Consider the following 24071-nt stretch of genomic DNA (forward strand, 5'->3'; position numbering starts at 1 on the left):
GTCGCCCACGGTCCAGAAGCCTCTGTCAAGTAAGGCCTCGGTGTTGGTAGCGTGGTGCTACTCACGGGACGGTTCTTTGTTCAGCTCCCTGTTGTGGACTTCTTGTGCTTGTTTTACATGAATCCTGCGGTTAAGGATTCTCTCTGACTCTTCTGGCCAGAGCTATATTGTTTTCTTGACACTCTTCAGTTCCGTTCGCATTTCATTACCCCCCCCCATTAGGCAGGAGAAACTGGCGTGGACCTTTGGGGTGTATCGTAGGTTACAGTGGTACTTCATAAATAAACACGGTAACCATTAGTCATTGCAGGGGTATATTCGGGAGAAAGTTGTTCACGCATATCCCTTACATTCTTTTCCACCCATATTCCCTGCAGCTCTTCGTTGTCATATTCACCTCAGATTATCAGTGGACACACAAGGAGACTAGCATTCCGCCTATTCACACTCATCAGAAGATAGGGGTAAGCGCCACCATTACAGTTACAGATTGATGGTCCAGGAAAGTAGTGAACGTTGGTTGTAATCTTTGTGTATTCACATAGGGGTCTTGACGTCTACAATAAGATACATGCTGAGAATTCCCAAAGTCAAAAACAGCGTGGTAGGTGTATTTTCACTCACACAAGGTTAGACTGAAAAAGGGGAAATTAATATACATTAACGAAGTGTCTTTGTCTTACAGCTGTGAAGTTCTGCCTGTTACCTAGAAGTTGTGTACCGCACGATCTGCCTTTTTCCCCCGCCTACCCTTGTTTTGTTTCCCTGTTTTCCCTAGCGTCCCTCCTGGCTCTAGAGTCTGATAGAGCGGAAGGGGCGTGGGGGACGACAGAGGACTTCTCTTCAGGATTCCTGGCGCTCCTGCGGAACAGAACCACTGATCCTTACAGAACGCTAAGCCTAAATAGATAGTTCTGCCCGAGCGCCATGGACCTGGGAGCAGTCACACTCGCTGATTTAGCTGGCATGTTGGGTAATTTACAGGCGGAGACACAGGCGTTGTCTACCAGACTCGACTCTCTGCAGCACAGGCATGAGCCAGGAGCTGCTGGGGGGAGAGTCGAAACCGCGCCCTCCGTGATCCATGTCACTACCCCTACCTCCATCCCTTTGGCCCCTCCTGAGAGATTCTCGGGTGATGCTTCCAGGTGCGGGGCTTTCCTCAGTCACTGCCAGTTGCACTTTTCGTGTAAAGCCTCTTGCTTTCCCACGGATCAAGCCCGTGTAGCCTTTCTAGTGTCTTACCTCAGTGGAGCAGCCGCAGATTGGGCTATACCCTTGATAGATCGCGATGATCCCCTCTTATATAATTACTCTGCCTTTACAGGGGAATTTCGTAAACTATTCGACAGGCATACGTACACCCATTCAGCTGACACCGAATTGCTAGCTTTGAGACAGGGTAACCAGGATTTGGTGGTTTACATTACCTCCTTTCAGAGATCGGTGGTCGAGGCCAATTGGCCCGAGGAAAAACGGAGCACTTTATTCTATAGAGGGCTCCGCGACGATCTAAAGGGTGCACTCTCTCAAATTGTGGACTTGCCCTCTGCCTGTACTGAGCTGATAGATTTAGTGGTTAGGATCGAACACCGCCTCCAAGAACGAAAACTTGAAAAAGGAAAGGGTGAACCACGTTTTGTGCCTGCTAAGGAGAAGAGAGTGGAAGCTGTGAAGGGTACAGATGACAGCGAGCCAATGCAGATAGGGATAGTGAGAGGGCCGTTGTCAGCGGAGGAGAGGCAAAGGAGAAGAACGAATCGGCTCTGTTTATATTGTGGAAAGGCTGGTCATTTCCTAAGGACATGCCCAATCAAACCCAATACATTCAAGAGTTCGGGAAACTAGAAAGCCGGGGTTTCGTGGAGACGGGAGCCTTGGGCAGTTCTGGTCTAACAGTCTCCTCTACTGAACATGACATTACACCTATCCCTCACCTCTATGTACCAACCTACCTCACTGTAGAAAATCTTGGCATTCATGTATCCACCATGATTGATTCAGGGGCTTCTGGGAATTTCATGGATGAGGAGTGGGCAAGGAGTAATCTAATTCCCTGTGTCGTGAAAGACGTTTCCACCAAGGTCTTTACGATAGATGGGAGCTCGCTTGTCTCGGGGCCAGTGACTCATAAGACAGTTAAGCTCCATATGCACATACAACCTGATCATCACGAGGTCCTTGAATTCGACTTAATTCGGTCGCCACAAATACCTGTTCTCCTAGGCATTCCATGGTTACACACGCATAACCCCATTATTGACTGGAAAGAAGCGACCCTCACGTTCCGCCCACATACACACTGTGAGGCTCAGGTGGCAGTGGTCCAGCATCCGCGTGAGATTGAAGTGACCAACCCTGTACCCGAATTACCTGCCTGTTATGAAGACTTGTACACAGTTTTTGATCCCAGGGAAGCAGAGGTCCTTCCTCCGCATAGGGTATATGACTGCAGAATAGACCTTGAGACTGGAGCCAGGATTCCGTGCAGTAGAGTCTATGCCCTTACGGAGAAGGAGAACCTATATCTCAGAGAATACTTGGATGAGATGTTGGAGAAGGGGTTTATTAGACCGTCTAGATCACCTGCCTCTTCGGCCCTGTTTTTCATTCCCAAGCGTGAAGGGGGCTTGCGGTGTTGTATTGACTATAGGAGACTGAATAATATCACCATCAAAAACAGTTATCCCTTGCCTCTGATCGCTTCCCTCCTTGACAGAATACGCAACGCCAGGTATTTTACTAAACTAGATCTGCGGGGCGCCTACCATTTGGTACGGGTCAAGGAGGGAGACGAATGGAAAACGGCCTTCTGCACGAAATACAGATTATTCGAGTATTTAGTGATGCCCTTTGGGCTTTGTAACGCTCCAGCGGCATTTCAATTCTTCATCAATGAGGTGCTCTGGGATATGCTGGACGTTCATGTCATCGCGTACATTGATGACTTACTGATCTATTCCTCTTCTCTGTCTGAACATATGGGTCATGTCCGAAAGGTGTTAGAACGTTTGCGTGATAATAATCTGTACTGCAAATTGGAAAAATGCTCCTTCCATACGCAAGAAGTGCCCTTTTTGGGATTTATTGTTACGCCCCAAGGACTCCGCATGGATCCCATCAAGGTCAAAGCAGTCCTTTCGTGGCCGGCACCTGGTTCGATCAAAGAGCTTCAAAGGTTTTTAGGGTTCGCCAATTTTTATAGGCGTTTTGTTCAGAATTTCTCGGAATTGGCACTTCCTCTCACTGCGCTATTGCGGAAGGGGAGTTTGTATGTGTGGTCTGCTGCAGCTGAATCCTCATTTCAGCGCATGAAGAAGGCCTTCACATGCGCACCTGTCTTGCGACATCCTGACCCGGCCTTGCCCTTTGTGGTGGAGGCGGACGCCTCGCAGGTGGCAGTGGGAGGGGTCCTGAGTCAAACAGATCCAGAGAGTGGCGAGTGTCATCCTGTAGCTTATTTCTCTCATAAATTCACTCCGGCTGAATACAACTATGCTGTGGGTGATAAAGAATTATTGGCGATAAAAAAGGTCTTTGAGGAGTGGAGGCAGTATCTACTGGGAGCCAGGTTTCCTCTTGTTGTATATACAGATCATCGCAACCTTCAATACCTTAAGACAACCAAGGCACTGTCCATGAGACAACTTCGTTGGTCTCAATTCTTTTGTGAATATGAATTCACTATACAGTTCCGTCCTGGATCTAGAAATGGCAAAGCAGATGCCCTATCCCGGCTGGGGTTTCAACATTTAGAGGATCCGGTTGAAGCTCCATCTATCATTCCCGAGAAACACATCATAGGAGGAGTGATCACCGGAGATGTATTTCAGGACCATGTTAGGGAGAGTCAGCTCTCGGCGAACATGCGGGCCATTGTAGGGTCGCATGAGACTCGCACGGTGGATGGGTTTGTTTGCGTTCAGGGAGGAGTAGTATTACCTACATCTGATTTGCAAGCCCAGGTACTAGATTGGTATCATTCACATCCCCTGTCAGGGCATCCCGGAATAAAGAAAACTATTAAGACCATACGGGAAAAGTTTTGGTGGCCAACCATGTTGCGCGACATAGAACACTACGTGAAAACATGTCATGTTTGTGCCCAAACCAAGAGTTCCCATCAGAAACCCGTGGGTCTTCTCCTGCCTATTGCCTCTCCTCCGGGTCCCTGGCATACGGTCTCCCTAGATCTTATAGTGGACCTACCAGTAACGAAGAAATTGAATAACACCTTGCTGGTAGTTGTGGATCATTTCACTAAGACTGCACACTTCATCCCTTTACCTGGTCTACCCAAAGCCTCAGAATTGGCCTCTATTTTCCTACAACACATTGTCCGCCTCCATGGCTTGCCTTCGGTTCAGATCTCAGATAGAGGGGCTCAATTTGTATCTCGGTTTTGGAAATACTTATGTGCTCTGCTACGGATTGATGTGCGACTATCTTCTAGCCATCATCCGCAGTCAGATGGCCAGACCGAGAGGGTCAATCAGTGTTTTGAGCAATATGTAAGAAATCAAGCTTTGCACTCCTTGGCTGACTGGGACGAGTGGGTATGGTTGGCAGAAATATCGTATAATAACAGTCCACATACATCCACCACTATGACACCTTTTTTTTGTTCTCACGGTTTCCATCCGAAGTTGTTGCCTGTGGGGGTCTCGATTGACTGCCCTACTCCCGCTGTCACTGATCTATTACTGAAACTACAGAACCTACACATTAAGACATTGGAGGAGCTAGACATGGCCAAAACACGATATAAAGAGGGGGCTGATTTGCACAGGAGGTTGGAACCGATCTATGCTCCAGGGGATAAAGTGTGGCTTTCCACAAAGAACATTACGCTCAATGGTCCTCGCAAGTTTACTCCCAGATATATCGGTCCCTACACTGTCCTTAAGGTGGTCAATCCAGTGGCGGTGAAGCTCGAGTTACCTGCTTCGTTTCGGATTCATCCGGTTTTCCATGTGTCCTTGATAAAACCTGTTGAGCCTGGCACGAGTCTCCCTTGCGCACCCGCTCCTGTCCTTGTTTCCGACACGGAGGAATATGAAGTTGAGGACATTGTGGACTCGCGCACCCGGGGACGTTCTCTCCAATATCTGTTGCATTGGAAAGGGTATGGGGTGGAGGAGCGCACATGGGAATACGCTCGTGATGTACATGCCCCCCGGTTGGTACGGCAGTTCCATCATCGGTACCCTGACAAACCCAAACCCAGGGGAGAGTTTCTTAGGGGGAGTGTGCTGTCATGCCCCGCGGTCATGCCTGGAGATGCGGAAGGAATTTAAGGAGCATTGAGGGCTTCTAACGCTGCTTAGCGTTCTAGCTGTTAGCCCGTTTCCGTCTCTTCGTTGTATTGCCTGACTTCCTGTTTGGTAGTGTTTCCTGTTTCCGGTTCAGAGGTCGCTGTGTCGCGGACTGTACGAGCCCCGTGCTGTTCCTTGTGCGGCAGTGTTTGTATTTCCCGGAGTTGTTGGGGGACAACAACGGTAGTCGCACTCTGGTCCATTCGCCCTGCTGAAGTCGCCCACGGTCCAGAAGCCTCTGTCAAGTAAGGCCTCGGTGTTGGTAGCGTGGTGCTACTCACGGGGCGGTTCTTTGTTCAGCTCCCTGTTGTGGACTTCTTGTGCTTGTTTTACATGAATCCTGCGGTTAAGGATTCTCTCTGACTCTTCTGGCCAGAGCTATATTGTTTTCTTGACACTCTTCAGTTCCGTTCGCATTTCATTACCCCCCCCATTAGGCAGGAGAAACTGGCGTGGACCTTTGGGGTGTATCGTAGGTTACAGTGGTACTTCATAAATAAACACGGTAACCATTAGTCATTGCAGGGGTATATTCGGGAGAAAGTTGTTCACGCATATCCCTTACATTCTTTTCCACCCATATTCCCTGCAGCTCTTCGTTGTCATATTCACCTCAGATTATCAGTGGACACACAAGGAGACTAGCATTCCGCCTATTCACACTCATCAGAAGATAGGGGTAAGCGCCACCATTACAGTTACAGATTGATGGTCCAGGAAAGTAGTGAACGTTGGTTGTAATCTTAGTGTATTCACATAGGGGTCTTGACGTCTACAATAAGATACATGCTGAGAATTCCCAAAGTCAAAAACAGCGTGGTAGGTGTATTTTCACTCACACAAGGTTAGACTGAAAAAGGGGAAATTAATATACATTAACGAAGTGTCTTTGTCTTACAGCTGTGAAGTTCTGCCTGTTACCTAGAAGTTGTGTACCGCACGATCTGCCTTTTTCCCCCGCCTACCCTTGTTTTGTTTCCCTGTTTTCCCTAGCGTCCCTCCTGGCTCTAGAGTCTGATAGAGCGGAAGGGGCGTGGGGGACGACAGAGGACTTCTCTTCAGGATTCCTGGCGCTCCTGCGGAACAGAACCACTGATCCTTACACAGGTTGAGTGGGCAGAAGGAGTCATCCCAGGGGGAGCTCTTCAGAAAATCAGAATCTCCATTTTGTCTGTGTTGAGTTTGAGGCATTTCTCTCACATCCAGTTGTCCACATTGGACAAAGTGAAATTGGTCTTGGTGGTGTTGTTCCTGTTGGTGACGTAGATGATGAGCTGAGTGTCATCGGCGTATGCGACAATGTTCATGCGGGGGTTCTAATGATGAGGGTGAGAGGTGCCATGTTCACGTTGAACAAGGTTGAGTTGAGGGAGGAGTCCCCTGGGAAAGCGGAGAGTAAGAATTGGGTCCTCACAGCTCAGAGCGGGCCCATGGATAACTGAGCCCTGGAGTCTGGTGATGAGGGTTCCATGGGAGATGGTGTTGAACACTGCTGAGAGGTTGAGCAGGAAGAGAGAGGCGGTTTCTCCTCTGTCCATGATTGACCGGATGCCATATGTTGCTGCCAGGTGGGCAGTGTCCATGCTGTGGTTGCTACTGAACTCTGACTGTTGTTGATCTCTTTCTCCAGGACTTTGACTGGGAATGGCAAGTGCGAGATGGGCTCTACTGTCAGGTAACTCAGTCATGTGACTTAGGGACAGGCTACAGGCACTAGATGGCTAAGGCAGAACAATGGCAACTTTCTGAAAGTGGCATTTTCAAAATTGTAATTTAAAATCCTAAACCATTAGTTAGGACTTTTCCTTACAATTCCAAAGACACCCAACATGAATTGGTTACCTGCTCCCATTTGGAAATTCTAGCTAAGTACATGTCCAACATTTTAAATATACTGCACCCTGCCCTCTAGGCCATCCAGGGCCTACCCAAGTGTTGACTTCTATGAATTAAAAAGAAAGATGTAGGTCTGGCAAAAGGTGTATTATGCCTGGTCGAAATGGTAGTTTAAAACTGCACACACAAGCTGCAATGGCAGGCCTTGAACACGTTTAAAGAGCTTCTTAGGTGGGTGGCAGAACAAGTGCTGCAGGCTCACTAGCAGCATTTAATTTACAGGCCCTGAGTACATGTAGTACCACTAAACTAGGGACTTATAAGTAAATTTAAATATGCCAGTTGGGGATAAGCCCATGTCACCATGTTTTAAGGAGTGAGCACAGGCACTTTAGCGCTGGTTAGCAGTGGTTAAGTGTGCAGAGTCTTGAGGCCAGTAAAAAAACACACCAGCCAAAATGGAGGAGGAATGCAAAAACACTTGGAGGAAGACCACCCTAAGGCTGATACGGTTAGCAGCATAGCTGTCAAGTACATGTCAGATACTTTAATGAAGCCTTAGATACATTTGGCACTGACCTCACATCATGTTACCAGCACAAGGAATTGAGAAGCAACCGCAGTCAGTGAAATTGTATTGGACCAAAACACGGTCAAGTCCTGCCCGCTTATTTCCACAAGGAGTACAAAATTTGGTTTGTAAAGTAGACAGCACGAGCTGGACTAGTGATACATGTCATGTAGAGTTCCATACTTTCAGTTTATCGTAGGAGATATTCATGTAGTGTCTTCGGCCTACTAACCCACCTCACAGCACTGTATCCCAGGGAAAGAGAGCCACTGTGGTTCATTATAGGGACTCTAAACTTTTATACAACAATGCTTCTTAGCAGGGCACAAGTCCTATAAAAAGAAGTGGAGGGACTGACCAAGTAAGACAATATGCAAATGACCTCATGATGTCACGACGTAGCACTATAAAAGAATTAAAATGGTGCTATTTAAACTATTTGTGTAAATACTGAGATAGACTAACCCATCTGACAGTCTTACAGTGCCTGCATTTATATACAGGGACAGAACAAAGGCAAAAGTATGCCTCTCTTAAGTACCAGTGAAGAGAAGGCAAGCTGTGTGACTTAGTTTCCCTCTGTGGCATTTACATTTAAATGTAAGGTTCCAGGCGGCCCCCAGTCAGCATATACAAACGAAAGGAGGCCGGATGGCCCCTTAACTTCGGGCCAGCTGGAGGTGAAAAAAGGCTCCCTCGCTGCCTGCATGTTGCTGCTGGGAATGGAAAGCAGGCAACGTGCAGGTGCTGCAGAACGTGTCCCGGTGTCTGAAAATGACACCAGGACAAGTTCAGCATATTTCTGTGGGGCCCAACTTCTTGGCAGGGGGGACGGCTTCCACCCTGTGAAAAGAGTGGGGGACGCAGTGTACCTGCGTGTACCCCCAACTCTAGCCCCGCTTCTTAGCCTCACTGATCTGCACTCATGGAGCATTGACTCACTGCTCTGCACAGCGCCCTAGAAGCACCAAACTGCACCTTAACAATAACTCACCTCACCACTCCATAAGAATGCTAAAACTCCACACTTCATTGCATCCGAATGACACAATGACTCCACCACTTTCCACAACACAGAACTGCACCACAAAGACTTCAACCTATCACACTGCTATGCATTTTATGAAACATAACCCGCCACACAACTCTGCATTCTAGACACAATAATCCACCTCAGCAATGCAGACGTGAGAAAATAAGTCATAACACTGCTTGCTCTCTTGTGACACTAAGCTACCACACTGCACAGCAACCTTGGGCCAGTATCCCACCATACTGCACCTCACTGTAGGGGCACTACCCAAAAGCAATGCATTTTGGTGACACTGAGTCACCAGAGGGCATCCATCCCATGGGCACTAATGCCTGGGTTCATTAATCCACCACACTGCACTGTATCCAGGAGGCAGTAAACCACAATACTGTAAAACAATCTAAAGACACACACTAAGCAAACTGTGTTGCCCCACAGGGGCACTAACAGTGCACATTACAATGCATCCTAGTGCCACTAACCCATGAAACGTTATTGTAGAAGCACTAACTTAATACACTGCACTGTAGGCTAGCAAGACTGTACGGCATCCCAATGACCTTAACTTACCTCACTCCTCCAAAAAGAAGTTAAAACTCTACACTTCACTGTGCAACTTGGGAATTTCCCCGCACACTGCAACTTAGGTCAATAGCCACCTATATGCCTGGCAGAGTATGCAGACAAAGCCACCACACTGTACTGCATCTTATAATAACCAATCACACTACTCTGCTTCATGGAAATACTAACCCATTACACTGTGCTGCTTTATATCGATACGATCGCAGTTCACTGCACCAGTTTGACACTAACCCATCACACTGCATGTCATCTTATAGACACTAAACCACAACACTGCACTAACCCATTAAAGTAGGGCCCCATATACAGCAAAAAAAGATTCCACACTTTGACCATGTACATTTTTTAAATTCCTTCTTCAAATGTATGTGCTGCTCATAAATTGAAACAAGAGCCACTTTCTCGCCTCCTTACTTTCTGCAGGACCTTACTTAGTACCTTTTTCAATACACACTTATACTTACACTGGGGTCAAACTCCACGCTGGTTATTGTGCCGTTACTGCCTTTTAGTTTCTTCACACTCTTCAGGGATCCTGTGACAAAAGTGGAACACATTTATGTTATTCTGAAAAGGTCACATTCAGAGAACTGTACACCGAAAAACACATTGGACAGTTCAACATGGTACCACTTTAAAGAGCAGAAAAGACAATTAATATGATTCAATGTAAGAAAGATGTGGAACTAATACAAGAGTGGTGTGAGCTTGTAGTTACTGCTGAATTGAACCCACACAACCCTACCTCTGAGGTCAGTTTTCGATTTGAGTCGTCATGTGACCCTGTGCAAATCATGCTGCCTCCATGTCTTAGGTCTTTAGATTGCATGCACTTCAAGCACATCTCTAAGCTTATGTGGCGGAGGAAGCTAGTAGCAGAAGGTTTCAGAAGATCTACTGTTTAAAATTGTCTGAGACCATCAAAGAAATTTTGGAGAACCATTCATCACCAACCATCCATCACCTACCTCAGGCACAATCAATTTAACAAATTAAAAAGGAAACAATATTTTAAGAGAACCACATTTTTGAAGCAATACTAATTCTCTCCAACTTAATTGCAGATAATTTAGCATCACAAATGTGCATTAAATCATTAATAAACCAGAGAGCTAAAGGAGAATATGACACAAAGACCAGCATTGACCGGAAGGAAGGAATAATATTTTTCTTTTTTTATGTTGGCCTCGATGCAAATTCTTGGTGTGCAGGATGGAGAATGGTATGGCGACGTAGGACATTCAATCCAGAGATACCGTGACTTGCAGTGGATTTGTGAGTGAGGATGATAGAACAAGATCATGTGTATTGCCTTTGGAGTGGTTTGACAATGTAGTATTTAATGTCCTGAGACTTTAGGAGTGTGCAGTGAGACTTTTTCAGTGTCTTTGTGCTGAGTCACCAGACAGGCTAGCTTTTGAGGTCGAGCCGAGGCAGCGCATGCACTGTCTGGAAGACCTGGGGTAATCACTCTACAGAGTGGAATCCTGCCTAATCCCGCCTGCTACTCGCCATTGGCTCACTCCTCCATTGCTCTTTTTTTCCTGGCTCCTTATTGGCTGGTGCTCCAATACATCATTTCCGTATTGTAGCAAGGAGCACCGGCCAACTACATTCTCCCAATTATTGTTTTTTAGGTCTCGGCCTGACGTAGGCAGCACATGCGCTGCCTCGTCATACGAGGCTTCTTGGAATCGATATGATTCCAGAAGCCTTGTCCCAGCTCTGCCTTAACTTTTGATTCATGCGCGTTGTTTTGCGTCACGAATTATGCCAAAGGCAGTGCAATGATTGCACTAAAGGCATGTTACTCCCTTATTGTTGCCACCCTGTCTCCTTTTATCTACGCCCTGCGGGATTGGATCTTTTACCCGCGGCATTACACTAATGCCTTTATTTACTGGGGAAGCACTATTTGTTTCCCCTTCCGTCGGTCTCTGAGACACAGCTGCTTACCACTGTTGTTCTGTACCATAGCCTGGACGGTTATCTCTATTATGTTGATTCAAAAAGTGCTGATGTGAGTTTGTACTTCGAACTACAGTCAAATGCTGAATGGACCTCTGTTCTGTTCTTTGGAAGTGGGTGCTGAATCGACGTAGCATTTTGTTCCTTAAGACAGCACAGACCGTAAACTGCACTGTGTTCTGCCACACCAGCGATGTGACGTCACACTATGAGTAAGCAGCAGCAGTGAAGCGACACCGCGTTCTCTCGGGCTGAGATAACTGTGACCTCACACTGCGTGTTGTTAAGTAGCAGTGAAGCGACGCTGCGTCCTGACGTCACACTGCTGTTTTTAGATAGCATTGAAGTGCGAGTTGTTAATGGTCAAGTGACAGTGCATCTTGTTCTATGGCACAACGATGACATGACAGTGTAGTTCATTCAAAGAACGTTGAGGTCACCTGTGTTTTTTGCGTGGTAGTGGCTGAAGGAAAGTCCTATTTTTAGTTCTCAGCCTGATGTGAGCAGCGATTCCAGAAGTCGTCTTGCGATTCCGCCTCCCATTTTCATTGGTGCGCGGCGTTTTGCGTCATGGCTGATGCAAAACAGTGTAATGATTGCACTGGAGGCAATCATTACACCGAGGGTTACCACCCTGTCCCCTTTTGGCCCCTCCCACCGGGATTTGATCGTTTACTTGTGGAGGGACACAGCCTCCTTCAATTTACTCTGTAAGCACTATTTGCTTGATATTTGTAAACAATCGTATTGGCCCTCGTGCCACTGTATAAATCCACAACCTACCAAGCAACCACAACAAACTGAGTTGCCTTTTCCACGGCAGCCAAGAAGCGCTTTGGAGACTCGTCAGGATGTGAGGTGCTATACAAATTCGACAAAAGACTTCCAGTTCCATGTTTCCATTTTCTGGGTCAAGTTAGTTGTGTGTACTATGTGAGTTCTCTGAGAGGCGTCAGGAATACTTTCTAGATCAATACCGTTAAGTTCCAGAATACCATTTGGTGTCCTTTTCGGTCTGCTGTTGCTGGTGTTATGTACGTTTGGCTTCTTTTCAGCTACTTGTTTCTTTTAATGCGGATGGATTGCTTCAAACCCTCGAACTATGAGTGCCAGAAAGCAGCGAATGAAACGTGCAGAGGATGGCTTCCTGGTTATCGAGATGTTTATAAGGAATTGGTTGTAGAACAGCAGCGTTTATTTGTTTGTTGCAAAAACCTTGGTCTGTTGTGTATTAGGCGTTTAACAACGCGGTCAGTTTTCGGTGGGAAGGAGTTTTGCAGTGGGACGTTGTGGACAAAGTAAGGTTTAAAGATGAAAGGAATCAACCGTTTGTGTTTGTTACACAGCCATTCCAACTTTCCAAAAGTCGGGCTCCTTCAGAAAACTGCATTTACGGGGCGTGACTAGTCTATGCGGGTCTGTCCCTCGTTGTAGGAGGCGCTTGGAAGAATAGCGACTTGTTGCCGTTCCGGTCCCTAGTGCTTTCCAGTCTTGAATAGAATACCAGCAGTGGAGCACCCACTGGAGGATTCTACAGCTTACTACCTGCAACCATCCTGGGTTTTTTTTGCCATTGTTTGCGCATATCCTCCTTCTGTCTCTTCTGACGTGAGTGTTACCCACCACATCTGCCCTCCTGCCAACTCCCAGCGTGGCGTGTTGGCTCGCCTGTAGTAGGCGAAGAGTTTGCATTTCTGCGCCCCTTGCATGCTTTCGATTGCTGCCTGTTTTTGCCTTTTTTGGACCTGTAATTGGCCTTGGTTGCTTGAGCACTAATCATATCTCGATGGGCTTCATTTAGAGTTTGGAGGAAACTAGATATCTTCCAAGTTCAGGAGGACAGTCTTAATTCGGAGTACAATGATCGGCTGAATTTTCCGGCTATCCATGTGGGGGATGAAATTCTTCCGGGTGCTCCTACTCCGCATTTAGATTTTGTTTCAGGAAGAAAAGTATTTTCAGACCCCTCCAAACTATAGATGAGTCCTTAGAAATTGTTTTCAGTGCAAACCCCAGCCAAGGCACAGTTGTGCTCAGTGAAAGATTAGCCCCACTCCCATCTCCTCCCCGATCCATTAAGCAGCCCTGCCCCTCCCTTTGTTGGCCTCGCTGTGCTTTCACTTCCGCTCTTTTCTTTTAGAGCTGCTGCCCTGGGGCAGTGACACAGATGTCCCTCGGAGACAGAGGCGTGTTTTCATCTTCAGAGCCTCTCTCTCTACTACTCTCTCTCTACTACTCTCTACAACTCACTCTGTACTGCTCTCTACTACTCTCTACTCTTTACTGCTCTCTACTCACTCTCTACTGCTCTCTACTACTCTCTCTCTACTACTCACTCTCTACTACTCTACTCACTCTCTACTGCTCTCTACTCTACTACTCACTCTCTACTACTCTACTCACTCTCTACTACTCACTCACTACTACTTTACTGCTCTCTACTACTCTATACTCACTCTCTACTACTCTCTCTCTACTACTCTCTCTACTACTCACTCTCTACTCTCTACTCACTCTCTACTACTCTCTACTCTCTCTCTACTACTCTCTCTCTACTACTCTACTCACTCTCTACTACTCTCTACTCTACTACTCACTCTACTCTCTACTACTCTCTACTACTCACTAATACTCTCTACTACTCTCTACTGCTCTCTACTACTCACTCTCTACTGCTCACTCTCTACTACTCTACTCTACCTACTCTCTACTACTCTCTACTCACTCTATACTAAACACTCTCGCCTATTCCCTCTACTAGTCTCTCTCTACTACTCTCTACTAGGCTCTACACTCTACTCACTCTATACTACTCTCAACTAACTCTCTACTCTCTACTACTCTGTCTCTCTACTACTCACTCTCTACTTCTCTCTACTACTCTCTACTACTCTACTCACTCTCTACTACTCTCTCTCTACTATCTCTACTACTCTCTCTCTACTACACACTCTCTACTACCCACGCTCTACTACTCTTTACTCACTCTCTACTACTCTCTACTACTCACTCTCTACTAACTCTCTACTACTCACTACTCTACCTACTCTCTACTATTCATTCTCTACTATTCCCTACTACTCACTCTACTAGTCACTCTCTACTACTCTTTACTACTCACTCTCTAGTACTCACTCTCTAGTACTCACTCTCTAGTACTCACTCTCTACTACTCACTTTCTAGTACTCTCTACTCTACTACTCACTCTATAATACTTTCTGCTACTCTCTATTACTCACTCTCTACTGCTCTCTCTCTACTACTCTCTCTACTACTGTCTCTCTACTACTCTCTACTACTCACTCTACCACTCATTCTCTACTACTCTACTCTACCTACTCTCTACTGCTCACTCTCTACTACTCACTCTCTACTATTCTCTACTCTACCTACTCTCTACTTTCTACTACTCCTCTCTAGTACTCACGCTCTAGTACTCATTCTCTACTACTCACTCTCTAGTACTCTCTACTCTACCTACTCTCTACTCTACTACTCACTCTATAATACTCTCTACTACTCTCTATTACTCACTCTCTACTGCTCTCTCTCTACTACTCACTCTCTACTCTCTCTCTACTACTCTCTCTCTACTACTTTCTACTACACACTCTATACTACTCTCTACTACTCACTCTCTACTACTCACTCTCTACTACTCTACCTACTCTCTACTACTCACTCTCTAGTACTCACTCTCTACTCTACCTACTCTCTACTCTCTGCTACTCACTCTCTACTACTCACTCTCTACTACTCACTCTCTACTACTCTCTACTCTACCTACTCTCTACTAGTCACTCTCTACTACTCCCTATCTACTCTACTACTCACTCTCTACTACTCTCTTGCTACTACTCTCTAGTACTCTCTACTCTACCTACTCTCTACTATCTACTACTCACTCTCTAATACTCTCTCTACTACTCTCTCTACTACTCACTCTACTACTCACTCTAAACTACTCTCTACTACTCAATCTTTATTTCTCTATACTACTCTCTACTCACTACTACTCTCTACTACTCACTGTCCACTCTTCTCCACTAGTCACTCTCTACTACCCTCTACTACTCTGTCTCTACTACTCCCTACTCACTCTCTACTGCTCACTCTCTACTGCTCACTCTCTACTGCTCACTCTCTACTGCTCACTCTCTACTAATCACTCTCTACTACTCACTCTCTACTACTCACCCTCTACTACTCACTCTCTACTACTCACTCTGTATCTACCTCTTTTACCTACCCCTCTCTCTACCTCTACCTCTCTCTACGTGCACACATAGGCACATATATATGTATATATATGCATATGCATGTATATATGTATGTGTATATACATACATATATAAACATAGATATATACATCTGCATATCTATATAAATACAAATATAAATGCATGCATACATATACATATATGCATACATATGCATGTTATGTACATGAAAGTTTGAAAAACACTAATAAAAGCAAAGCTAAAAAGCCGCCTAATTACAAACAGAATTGCTTTAACTTAAACGAGGGCGAGACCTATTGCATTTTCAATGCTTGTTTAACGCTCCCACGTTTCCTCTTCTAAAATGCTGGCATGTGTGTGGTTTCATTCCTTGCTCGTTCGGTGTTTCGACCACTCACATTGACATGACCGAACAGGAGGTGATTAGATACACGACGTTTCGTCTGCGGCTCACATTACAGCAACAGAGCGGCAGTGGCTGCTAATAAAACAAAGTGAAATGACTAAAGCCGCACACATCCTTTGCTTACATTAGACGTCAGCCAGTGTGAGCTGGTTTCTTTGCGTTACGTTAATTGGATGCTTTTTTTTCTGTGCATGTGCAGTTTCAATTCGTTTTTTTCCGTCACATTTTGTTCGTTTCAACGATTGTGCGCAAGAAAGAAACATAGTAACAACGTGTTTATTTTACCTCTTGTATTTCCACTAATTTGAGCATCAATCCGTGTGTTTAGCAAGCACTTGTTTGGGCGGGATGTTTTGTGCAACTACTATTTAGCGCACGCGGATGTAAACAAGGGGCTGTTGCTTTTTTAGTTTGTGCTTTATTTTACAATGTTTGGATAAGACTAGTAAAGTGTAGAACAAACACGATTAGAATACAATTCCTTGGAGTTTAGCCAACATACAAAATCAGTGGCATCACGTTTAATGTTTACCCCTTTTTTGCCGGCTTGTGCGATTGTACCTGGAAATCCGCCCTTGAGTGTTCACCCCTGACGACTTTGCGAATTGATATCTAACGTTATTTATTTTTTTAAAGATTGGTGACAAACATCTGCGGGGATCGGAGGGGGCAGGACAAGAGCAATATAGAGAGGACACGGAATAGCAGACATTAGGTAGCGGATACTGCGAAGTCAGCCAGCTGTGTGGAATGCAGTGGGACAGCCATTCGACCAATGACACAGCCCAGGAGAATAGCCTCTGCGATAGGGGCAGGCACAGGCACTGACATTAAACTGGCAAAACAAGCATTGGCATAGCCAATAGGTCTCGCCTTTGGGACCTTATAAGTGTTTAGCCATGCAACAGTTGGTGTTGTTGCACCAAGGATATTGTGCTGCATAACTAAATACTTATAAGGTCCCAAAAGCGAGACCTATTGGCTACGCCAATGCTTGTTCTTCATTGTGGCACATGAAAGCACTTTCAAATATGTGTGTTAAGACAACCAGTTGCAAAAAAAATATCACTTTTAATAAGTAATTCTCACTCCAATCCTATAATGTGCCCTATTAATATCAAAACTTCCACGTGTTAAATACACTTTTTTGAATTTAGAAGCGACCTTATCATATTTTACGTGATGCTAGTTGTACGATCAACAAAGCAAATATTTTCAGTTTTGGCCTCGTGCGCAGTCTCCAAGTGCCAAGCCAGACCATTGACTCGGCTCTAGCTCGGCTTTCCCTGTTAATCTGTTGGCTCGGCCACCTCTAGGCATCGCTCTCAGATACGTAGCTGAGAGGGAGTGTGTGATAAATTTCTTGTCTACTGATGACTCACGTAGCCCAAAACATACTGATAACAGTTATAATGTCATCAACAGTAAATCACTGTCATTGCAACCTTGCGACAATATTATATTTTGAAAACCAAACCCCTGGCCAAAGGGGAACAGGCCCGGTTCTATCGGGTGGGCCAAGCTCACCCAAACAGGAGCCTTGGCCCTCGCAGTGAGGGCTTGAAGGCAGGAACGCAACGGCATTGGGCTCAAAGGGCTGTCTGTGTGTATGCACCCGGGCTGAGACAGCTTCCCGGGCTCACACACACACAGACAGTTTTTGAGATTATCGCAGCCGCACCCGAGTACTTCACAGGTCTTTAAAAGACCATTAACATGTTAACGAGGCTTTGTTTATTTTTTCACCCCTTCATCTCCAAATGGCGAAAGGCGACAAATCCTTTCCTTTACAGGAGTAACCGTTGCCTACTGTTCTGCTGCGTGGATATTTCTTTTTCTATGCAGCACAGGAGAAAAGAAGTTTGTTTATTTCTATTCACCTGTCCTGACCCCTGCAGCAGCTTATCACATCAGGCTGTGACACAAAGGTTGACTAATGGAGTAGGTAAGAGAATGTGTTACTATTTGTTTTTCTTTTAAAAATATGCACAGGCCCAGCAGGACACATACTTGGGGTGTGCTTCATTTAAACAGATTTTATCATTATCATGGCTGATGCAGGACAACAATAAGACAATATAAAACGCCCAGATAACGCCAGTGATTAATGATTCTGCTGGAGAGCAATCATTTGTCTGTTAGTAGTTTTTAAATGCAGATGAACTGTATTATGTGGATAGCTCAGTGGGTTACTGCCTTTGACACAGAGATCCTTGTGTTATTTGCAGTTCAGAAGTTATAATCCTAACATAGGACAGTGGCCAATGAACTGTCATCAAAGAGCTGCATACAAACATGAATGGTATAGTTAGAACTTCGCTTTTTTTGTTTTGTGATATAGTTAGAACTTCCCCAGTCTTTCATTATTCTAATGTTGCTAAAATGAGTATGTTTGGGCAGATATACATTTTTATCAGTAAAGCTGACCCCCATGGAATACTCTTTAAATCCTAAGGTTGTGTTTCCCCAGACCAAACCCTCTTAAAATATACTGCCCACCAGCATGGATGACATGTGATTCATACACCTTGTAATCCTCATTGGCTTAAGTGACATTCCCTGTAGACTGATTTACATACTTGTATGATTCATTGTCTCTGTATAATGTGTGCGTGGTGTAAAGTACTGACACACATTCCACTGATATGAGTAGCGCTATACAAATTAAATGCATATGAGAGAGGGGCTACGTAAAGATGAGGGGCACTGTTGGAGGGTGGCAGTGAGGGAATCCGCGGAAGAGGTCATGGAGTGGAGGGGGGAGCTAGGGAGAGATGAGGGGCACTGCTGGAGGGTGGTAGTGAGGGAGTCTGAGGACGAGGTCATGAGGGGAAGGGGCTACAGAGAGATGAGGGGCACTGGTGGATGGTGTCAGTGAGGGAATCCGAGGAGGTCATGAAGGGAGGGGCTATGGAGAGATGAGGGGCACTTGTGGCATGAGGCAGTGAGGGAATCCGAGGAGGAGGTCAATAGGGGGGGCCATGGAGGGATGAGGGGAACTGTTGGAAGGTGGTATTAAAGGTATTTACGGAGAAAGAGGTTATTGATGCGGCACTAAAAAAGACTTTCGCATCAGCGATAAAGCTGACCCTGTCATGGCCTTTCTGTTTTTGTTTATTTAATTAGCAGCCGGGTCTAAAGGGCTACTGTAGAACATACTTTAAAGTGGGTGCTAATTATATTTACTGCTATATTCAATGTTTTAAGTTTGAAGGTGATTTTACTAATTTTTTTACCGGGAAAAATGAAACTGGAGCGCGATGTGCCTGATATGGGGCTGGGGCCCAAGGTCAACTGTGAGATAAGGTGCACTGGAGAGGAGTAGTGGATAATCAAGCCTGTAAGGGAGTGCATTGCAGAGTCCGGGGTCAGGTGGAGGTAGTAATGAAGAGGGATTCTCCCTGAGAGGGCACCCGAGAAGTGTCACTTGCCTGATACTCCCACCTCAGAAACCTCCTCTTCCCATCAAAGGAACATTACATTGAAAAAACACTTTTTGAGAGTGATAATATTTAGAAAGAGATTTGGAAAAGAGTGCGTTTTACTGGGCCTTGTAAGACTAAGAAGAGATAAAGGAGGGCTCTGAAGCAGGCGTGCCCAGACATATATGCGATAAATCGAGCCCGCAGTGGCCCACCCAAATGCACCCTTGGCCCACCCAAATAAAAATTCCTGGAGCCGGGCCTGAAGGGGACATTGGATCCTTCAGCGTCAGCTATGAGTGGCGAGGTGGGATGGCTCAACAATGTCAAACAACAGCTTTTACTTAGGCCTTATCTACATCGCTGTCAAGGGAGGGGCAGGCAGGACTGTAGTATCATCTCCCAAGCCAAAGTAGTCTGTACACAAATAGACACATAGCGGCATCTGTGGTAGGTACAAAGAGGTACAGACAGCAGCAGGTACTGAGAGGTAGGACACAAACATGTATTGCCACAGGCTGATGTGTATAGAGAGGTGCGCAAAGACTGGTGCCATGCAGGTACAGACAGTTATGGGTACATCCAGAGCAGGTGGTGCCAGGAAGGCACAATCAACTACATGAAAGTACAGCCCGGCAATTGTGGGCAGGCGAAGTCACAGGCATTTACAACGAGCTACAAGCACAGGCAGGTGACGTTATAAAAGGTGCCAACATGTACCAACCTACCCAGGTTCAGGATGAAGGAGGTGATAGGCAGGCAGGTTATAGGTAAGTAACGTACATGTAAAAACAGGCGACAGGCAAGCAGGAGCTGACAGGCAGGTGAACACATTTAGAAACAGGCGGCATTTGTTAAATTATAACAAGTGAAAGTTGATGCAAAGTTTTTGTTGAGGGTACGTTCTGACATCAGATAAAAGGCGATTATTGGCAGAGTAAACCACCCAGGTACTATTTCTACATATTGTATGGAATAATAAGGCGATTACCGTCTGTGGTTAGTAGAGTCTTCTGCATGTGTGTCTTACTCTTCGTGTTAAAAGTGGGAATTTTGCGTCCATTTTACGTTGTTGAAAAGACAAAAAGCAACGCCAATAAAAACGAGACCAAAGCAAACTCGTGTTTAAGCAAACTCGCAAGGAATCAGCAAACCTATTATTGTCTGTGGTAACTAACTAGCCTCTGATAAATATTGGCACTCACAAGAAAATATTGTTAGTCTGTGAGGAAAAACTACCCAACTGTGACTGTAGACAAAGGAAAAGTGCGGAACTCGGCGAACTGCGGGGAGGTGAATGTTCGGGGACTAGGCACGAACAAACTTGCATAATAAACATTTCACAGAGTCCTGTTTGACATTAAATTTGAAAACAGGTCCTATTCCTCCCGCCCATTTCTCTTTACTCACAGGTCCTGCGGTATTGGGGAGGTTGCTTTGACTTCTGAATATTGTCTCTGCCCATCATCTGGGAGCCTGCAGTCCTCAGCTTCGCGTACCTCATGAGATGATGAAGGGCGTCTTGCCTCCGGAGCGTAGTGTGCACGCGGCCCCAGAACGTCACGTCCGGGTGGAGAGATGTCAGGAGATTCCAGACCCTGGACCATTTCCGAGACCTACAAACTTTCCAAGGATCCTTGCTCTGGACAATTGGTTGATAGTTTAAAATCTGTGCTCAGTCAGTCCTTGGCCGCTCTGCTGACCGCGCAAAAAGATGCTAAACAAACTAATGTGATATCTGAGCTCACGGGTCTCTGCCCAAAATGTTCAGAACCGGAGCCATGCTGCCAGTCTCCAGCGACGTCATCACTGTGGTTGCGTCAAAAACGGCAGAAACAACGGGCTCTTGGTTGGACAAAAACTCGTCCTGTTGGCATTCTCACCAGTCGGTGCCACACTAGTTAATACTTACAGACTGGCATCACAGGCATGTCTGGGGTCAGGTGCAACAGGTACACGTGTCGTGTCCAATGCTCTGCCTCACATATAACCCTAGCGCAAAGGTAATCTGAGCCCTAGACACAATTCGTTTTTTCTCTTTTCCTTATCCAAGCATACTTTTAGATAAAGATGACGATGCCAAACAAACACTGTAAAGCTTGGAAACCACACAGTCACATCCTCAAACTGATCTTAAACAAGGTTGAATACATGCCCACCCCCTAACTAAAACATTATGCATGCTAACAACGGCATCTTTAAAACACCTCGCGCTCAAAGCTAAACTAGCGCGCGAGTGCCTAAAAATGTGTCTGCAAAAGTTAAAGCGTTTCCCTTGCGGGAGCGAGCCATGGGCACCATGTGTTTGTAAGTTAATTACAAACTTATGGTGTCGAGCTCGCTCACGCAAGGGGATCGCCAAACGTGCACGCGTTGCCATTGAATTCAATGGAACGCGTGCACATTTTTGGCTGAGAAGCCAAAGCGATGGCTAAAGGTCTTTTTGCCTATGCAGCGCATGCGCGCTGCTAGGCGAGACCTAAACAGGGATGGTGGTAATACGGACACTGTCAGAGAAGGGACCCAGACACAGGAAGATAGCTTAGATTCAGACACTTTCGTCGTAGCACTCAGGCACTAGGACAGGAAGCCTTGAATATAAGGGCAGGGAAATCCATGGGTGCACAGACTCTATAACACGAGTCAAGTATGCTTAGGCTTATTTCTTCAATAATTACCATGCAAATGTAATCACTCTACTGCATATAAAACAACAAAAGTTAAAAACACAGTAATTTTCAATACCAACAGCTCTAACTTTCACAAAAGCGAAACCTATTGCATTGCACATGCTTCTTATAGGTAGCTATGGTTATATATCCAGAAAGGAAGTATCAGTGATGACACCTGAGACAGACTTATATAAAGTTCTTTTTAGATATGGGGGATATATATAGATCAGCTTGAAAGAGGATGTTTGGTACACATCGAGAATTCAGTGGCAAGGGAGTAATTTGAATGAGTATTGTTGGGCAGCTAAGGGTGCATACTTGTGAATGAAAACAAGTCTTCGTCTTGTGTTTGTGCGGTCTACGCACTGATTGCTGCCTGCAGCAATAAGCACACGAGAATGTGTGTTGATGCGCGTATCAGGTTTACGTGCTGAAGAGTGTGTCCATATTGAATTCTGTAATTATATCCACTATTTTAGGAGCGTGGATGGCTGCAGTTCGCACACTGACAATGATATGGTACAGGACATGGATGAGGTTCTGACAGTTTGTTGCTTGGGTATGATGTGAGTGGATATGTTTAGATATGGGTGTAAGTATAGAGCATGGAGCATAGTATTTGTGGCACACTGTGTTGCTGGCATACCTGAGAATACCCTTTCTAGCCTGAGCTAGCCCAAACTGGTAATCTCTTTGTCTGACCTTAGCTGGGATGTCTGAGGATGCATTGCAAATGTAGATGAGAGAGAAGTTGGGTAAAGGTGGGATATGGGACAATCCATCATAGGTCTTGTCCTCTGGAGCAGGGTTGATACAAGGGAGTGAGGTGGTGGTGTTAGAAATGAGAGTCTACAATGGTTTGGACCTTTGTCCTAGATGGGGGCTTCTTTCTAGTCAGGGTAAGGGGGATACACTTCTAAAATAACCCCTCCTCAACCCCTTGGTAGCTTGGCACGACCATACAGACTTATCTTAGCATTTGTGCATGCATACAGTAACACAGGCAAAACACTACAAATGGACACCACACCAGCTTAGAAAAATAGGAAATCTTCATCGAAATCAAACAAGACCAAAACGACAAAATCCAACATACAGTTATCAAGATATGACTTTTAAAAAGGTCAAAACAGTTCTATCCATTGCAAATTATAGATGCGACACAAAGCATCTGGATTGCGTCAAAATCATACACAGTCGCAGGAAAGGTGATGCGTCGGTTCCTTAAGCGCAGTGAAGGTGATGTGTTGGTTCCATGCTCCAGGGGAGGTGATGCGTCAGTCCCTTACTGCCACACAGGGGAGGTGATGCGTCTGTTCCTTACTGAAGAGGAGGTGATGCGTCGGTTTCTTACTGTGCGGGGAGGTAATGCATTGGTTTCTTACTGCAGCCCTGGCGTTGATATTGACTTGGCACCCTGGTGCGATTCATGGGTATTCGGGCATGCGTCGTTCTCCATGCGGCAGCGGCGCTTAGTTGATCTCTCCAGCCACGGTCCCACGATGGATCGGTTCTTGCGGTCGCAAAGCAGGGCCTGCGTCGGAATTGGTGCGGTGATCTCGGACATCGGAGATTGGTTCATGAGATTTGGCGTGAGGCGATTTCTCCGGCCGGGGGGGCAGGCACTGCGTCAGTTTCTTCAGCTGTACGATGGCGATGCATAGGAATTTTTCCCGCCCTGTGTGTTGCGTTGGAAACGGGTGCAGATGCGTCACGCTTCTTTAGTTGCTTCTCTTTTCACAGCTCCCAGCAGCAGGAACAACCTCCAGAGGCCCAACACAGAAACATACACCTCTTGGCATGTCAGAACTCCCAGCAAAGAAGTTCAGGGGAGCTTGTGGTGAAGTCTTTGTGTCCCTGGGACTTAAGAACAGGAGGCAAGCTCTGCTTCAGGCCTTTGGAGATCTTCTTTGTTGGAAGCGGGTAGCGTGGTGCAGAGCGGGTGGGCCAAAACTCTGGAGGAAATGTGTAAAGCATCCATGCAGTACACACAGGCGACGCACAAGGCACACTACAAAAAG

At 45.9% G+C, this 24071-nt stretch overlaps 1 protein-coding gene and 1 long non-coding RNA gene across 2 annotated transcripts in view; one reads left to right on the top strand and one right to left on the bottom strand.

Annotated features, from left to right (window-relative positions):
• Window positions 1-24071, bottom strand: part of ATG16L2 (autophagy related 16 like 2) — a 694312-nt gene that overhangs the window by 253783 nt on the left and 416458 nt on the right. Inside the window, exon 11 of the mRNA XM_085623378.1 lies at window positions 9805-9875. Coding sequence (XP_085479504.1) covers window positions 9805-9875 — 71 coding nt within the window. The remainder of the gene's footprint in view (window positions 1-9804; window positions 9876-24071) is intronic.
• LOC146806075 (uncharacterized) overlaps window positions 1-24071 on the top strand; it is a 200584-nt gene that overhangs the window by 14822 nt on the left and 161691 nt on the right. The gene's annotated exons all lie outside the window — the stretch shown is intronic.

The sequence above is a fragment of the Triturus cristatus genome, chromosome 8 (genome assembly GCF_964204655.1).
Source record: "Triturus cristatus chromosome 8, aTriCri1.1, whole genome shotgun sequence".
In the NCBI taxonomy this organism is placed as follows: Eukaryota; Metazoa; Chordata; class Amphibia; order Caudata; family Salamandridae; genus Triturus; species Triturus cristatus.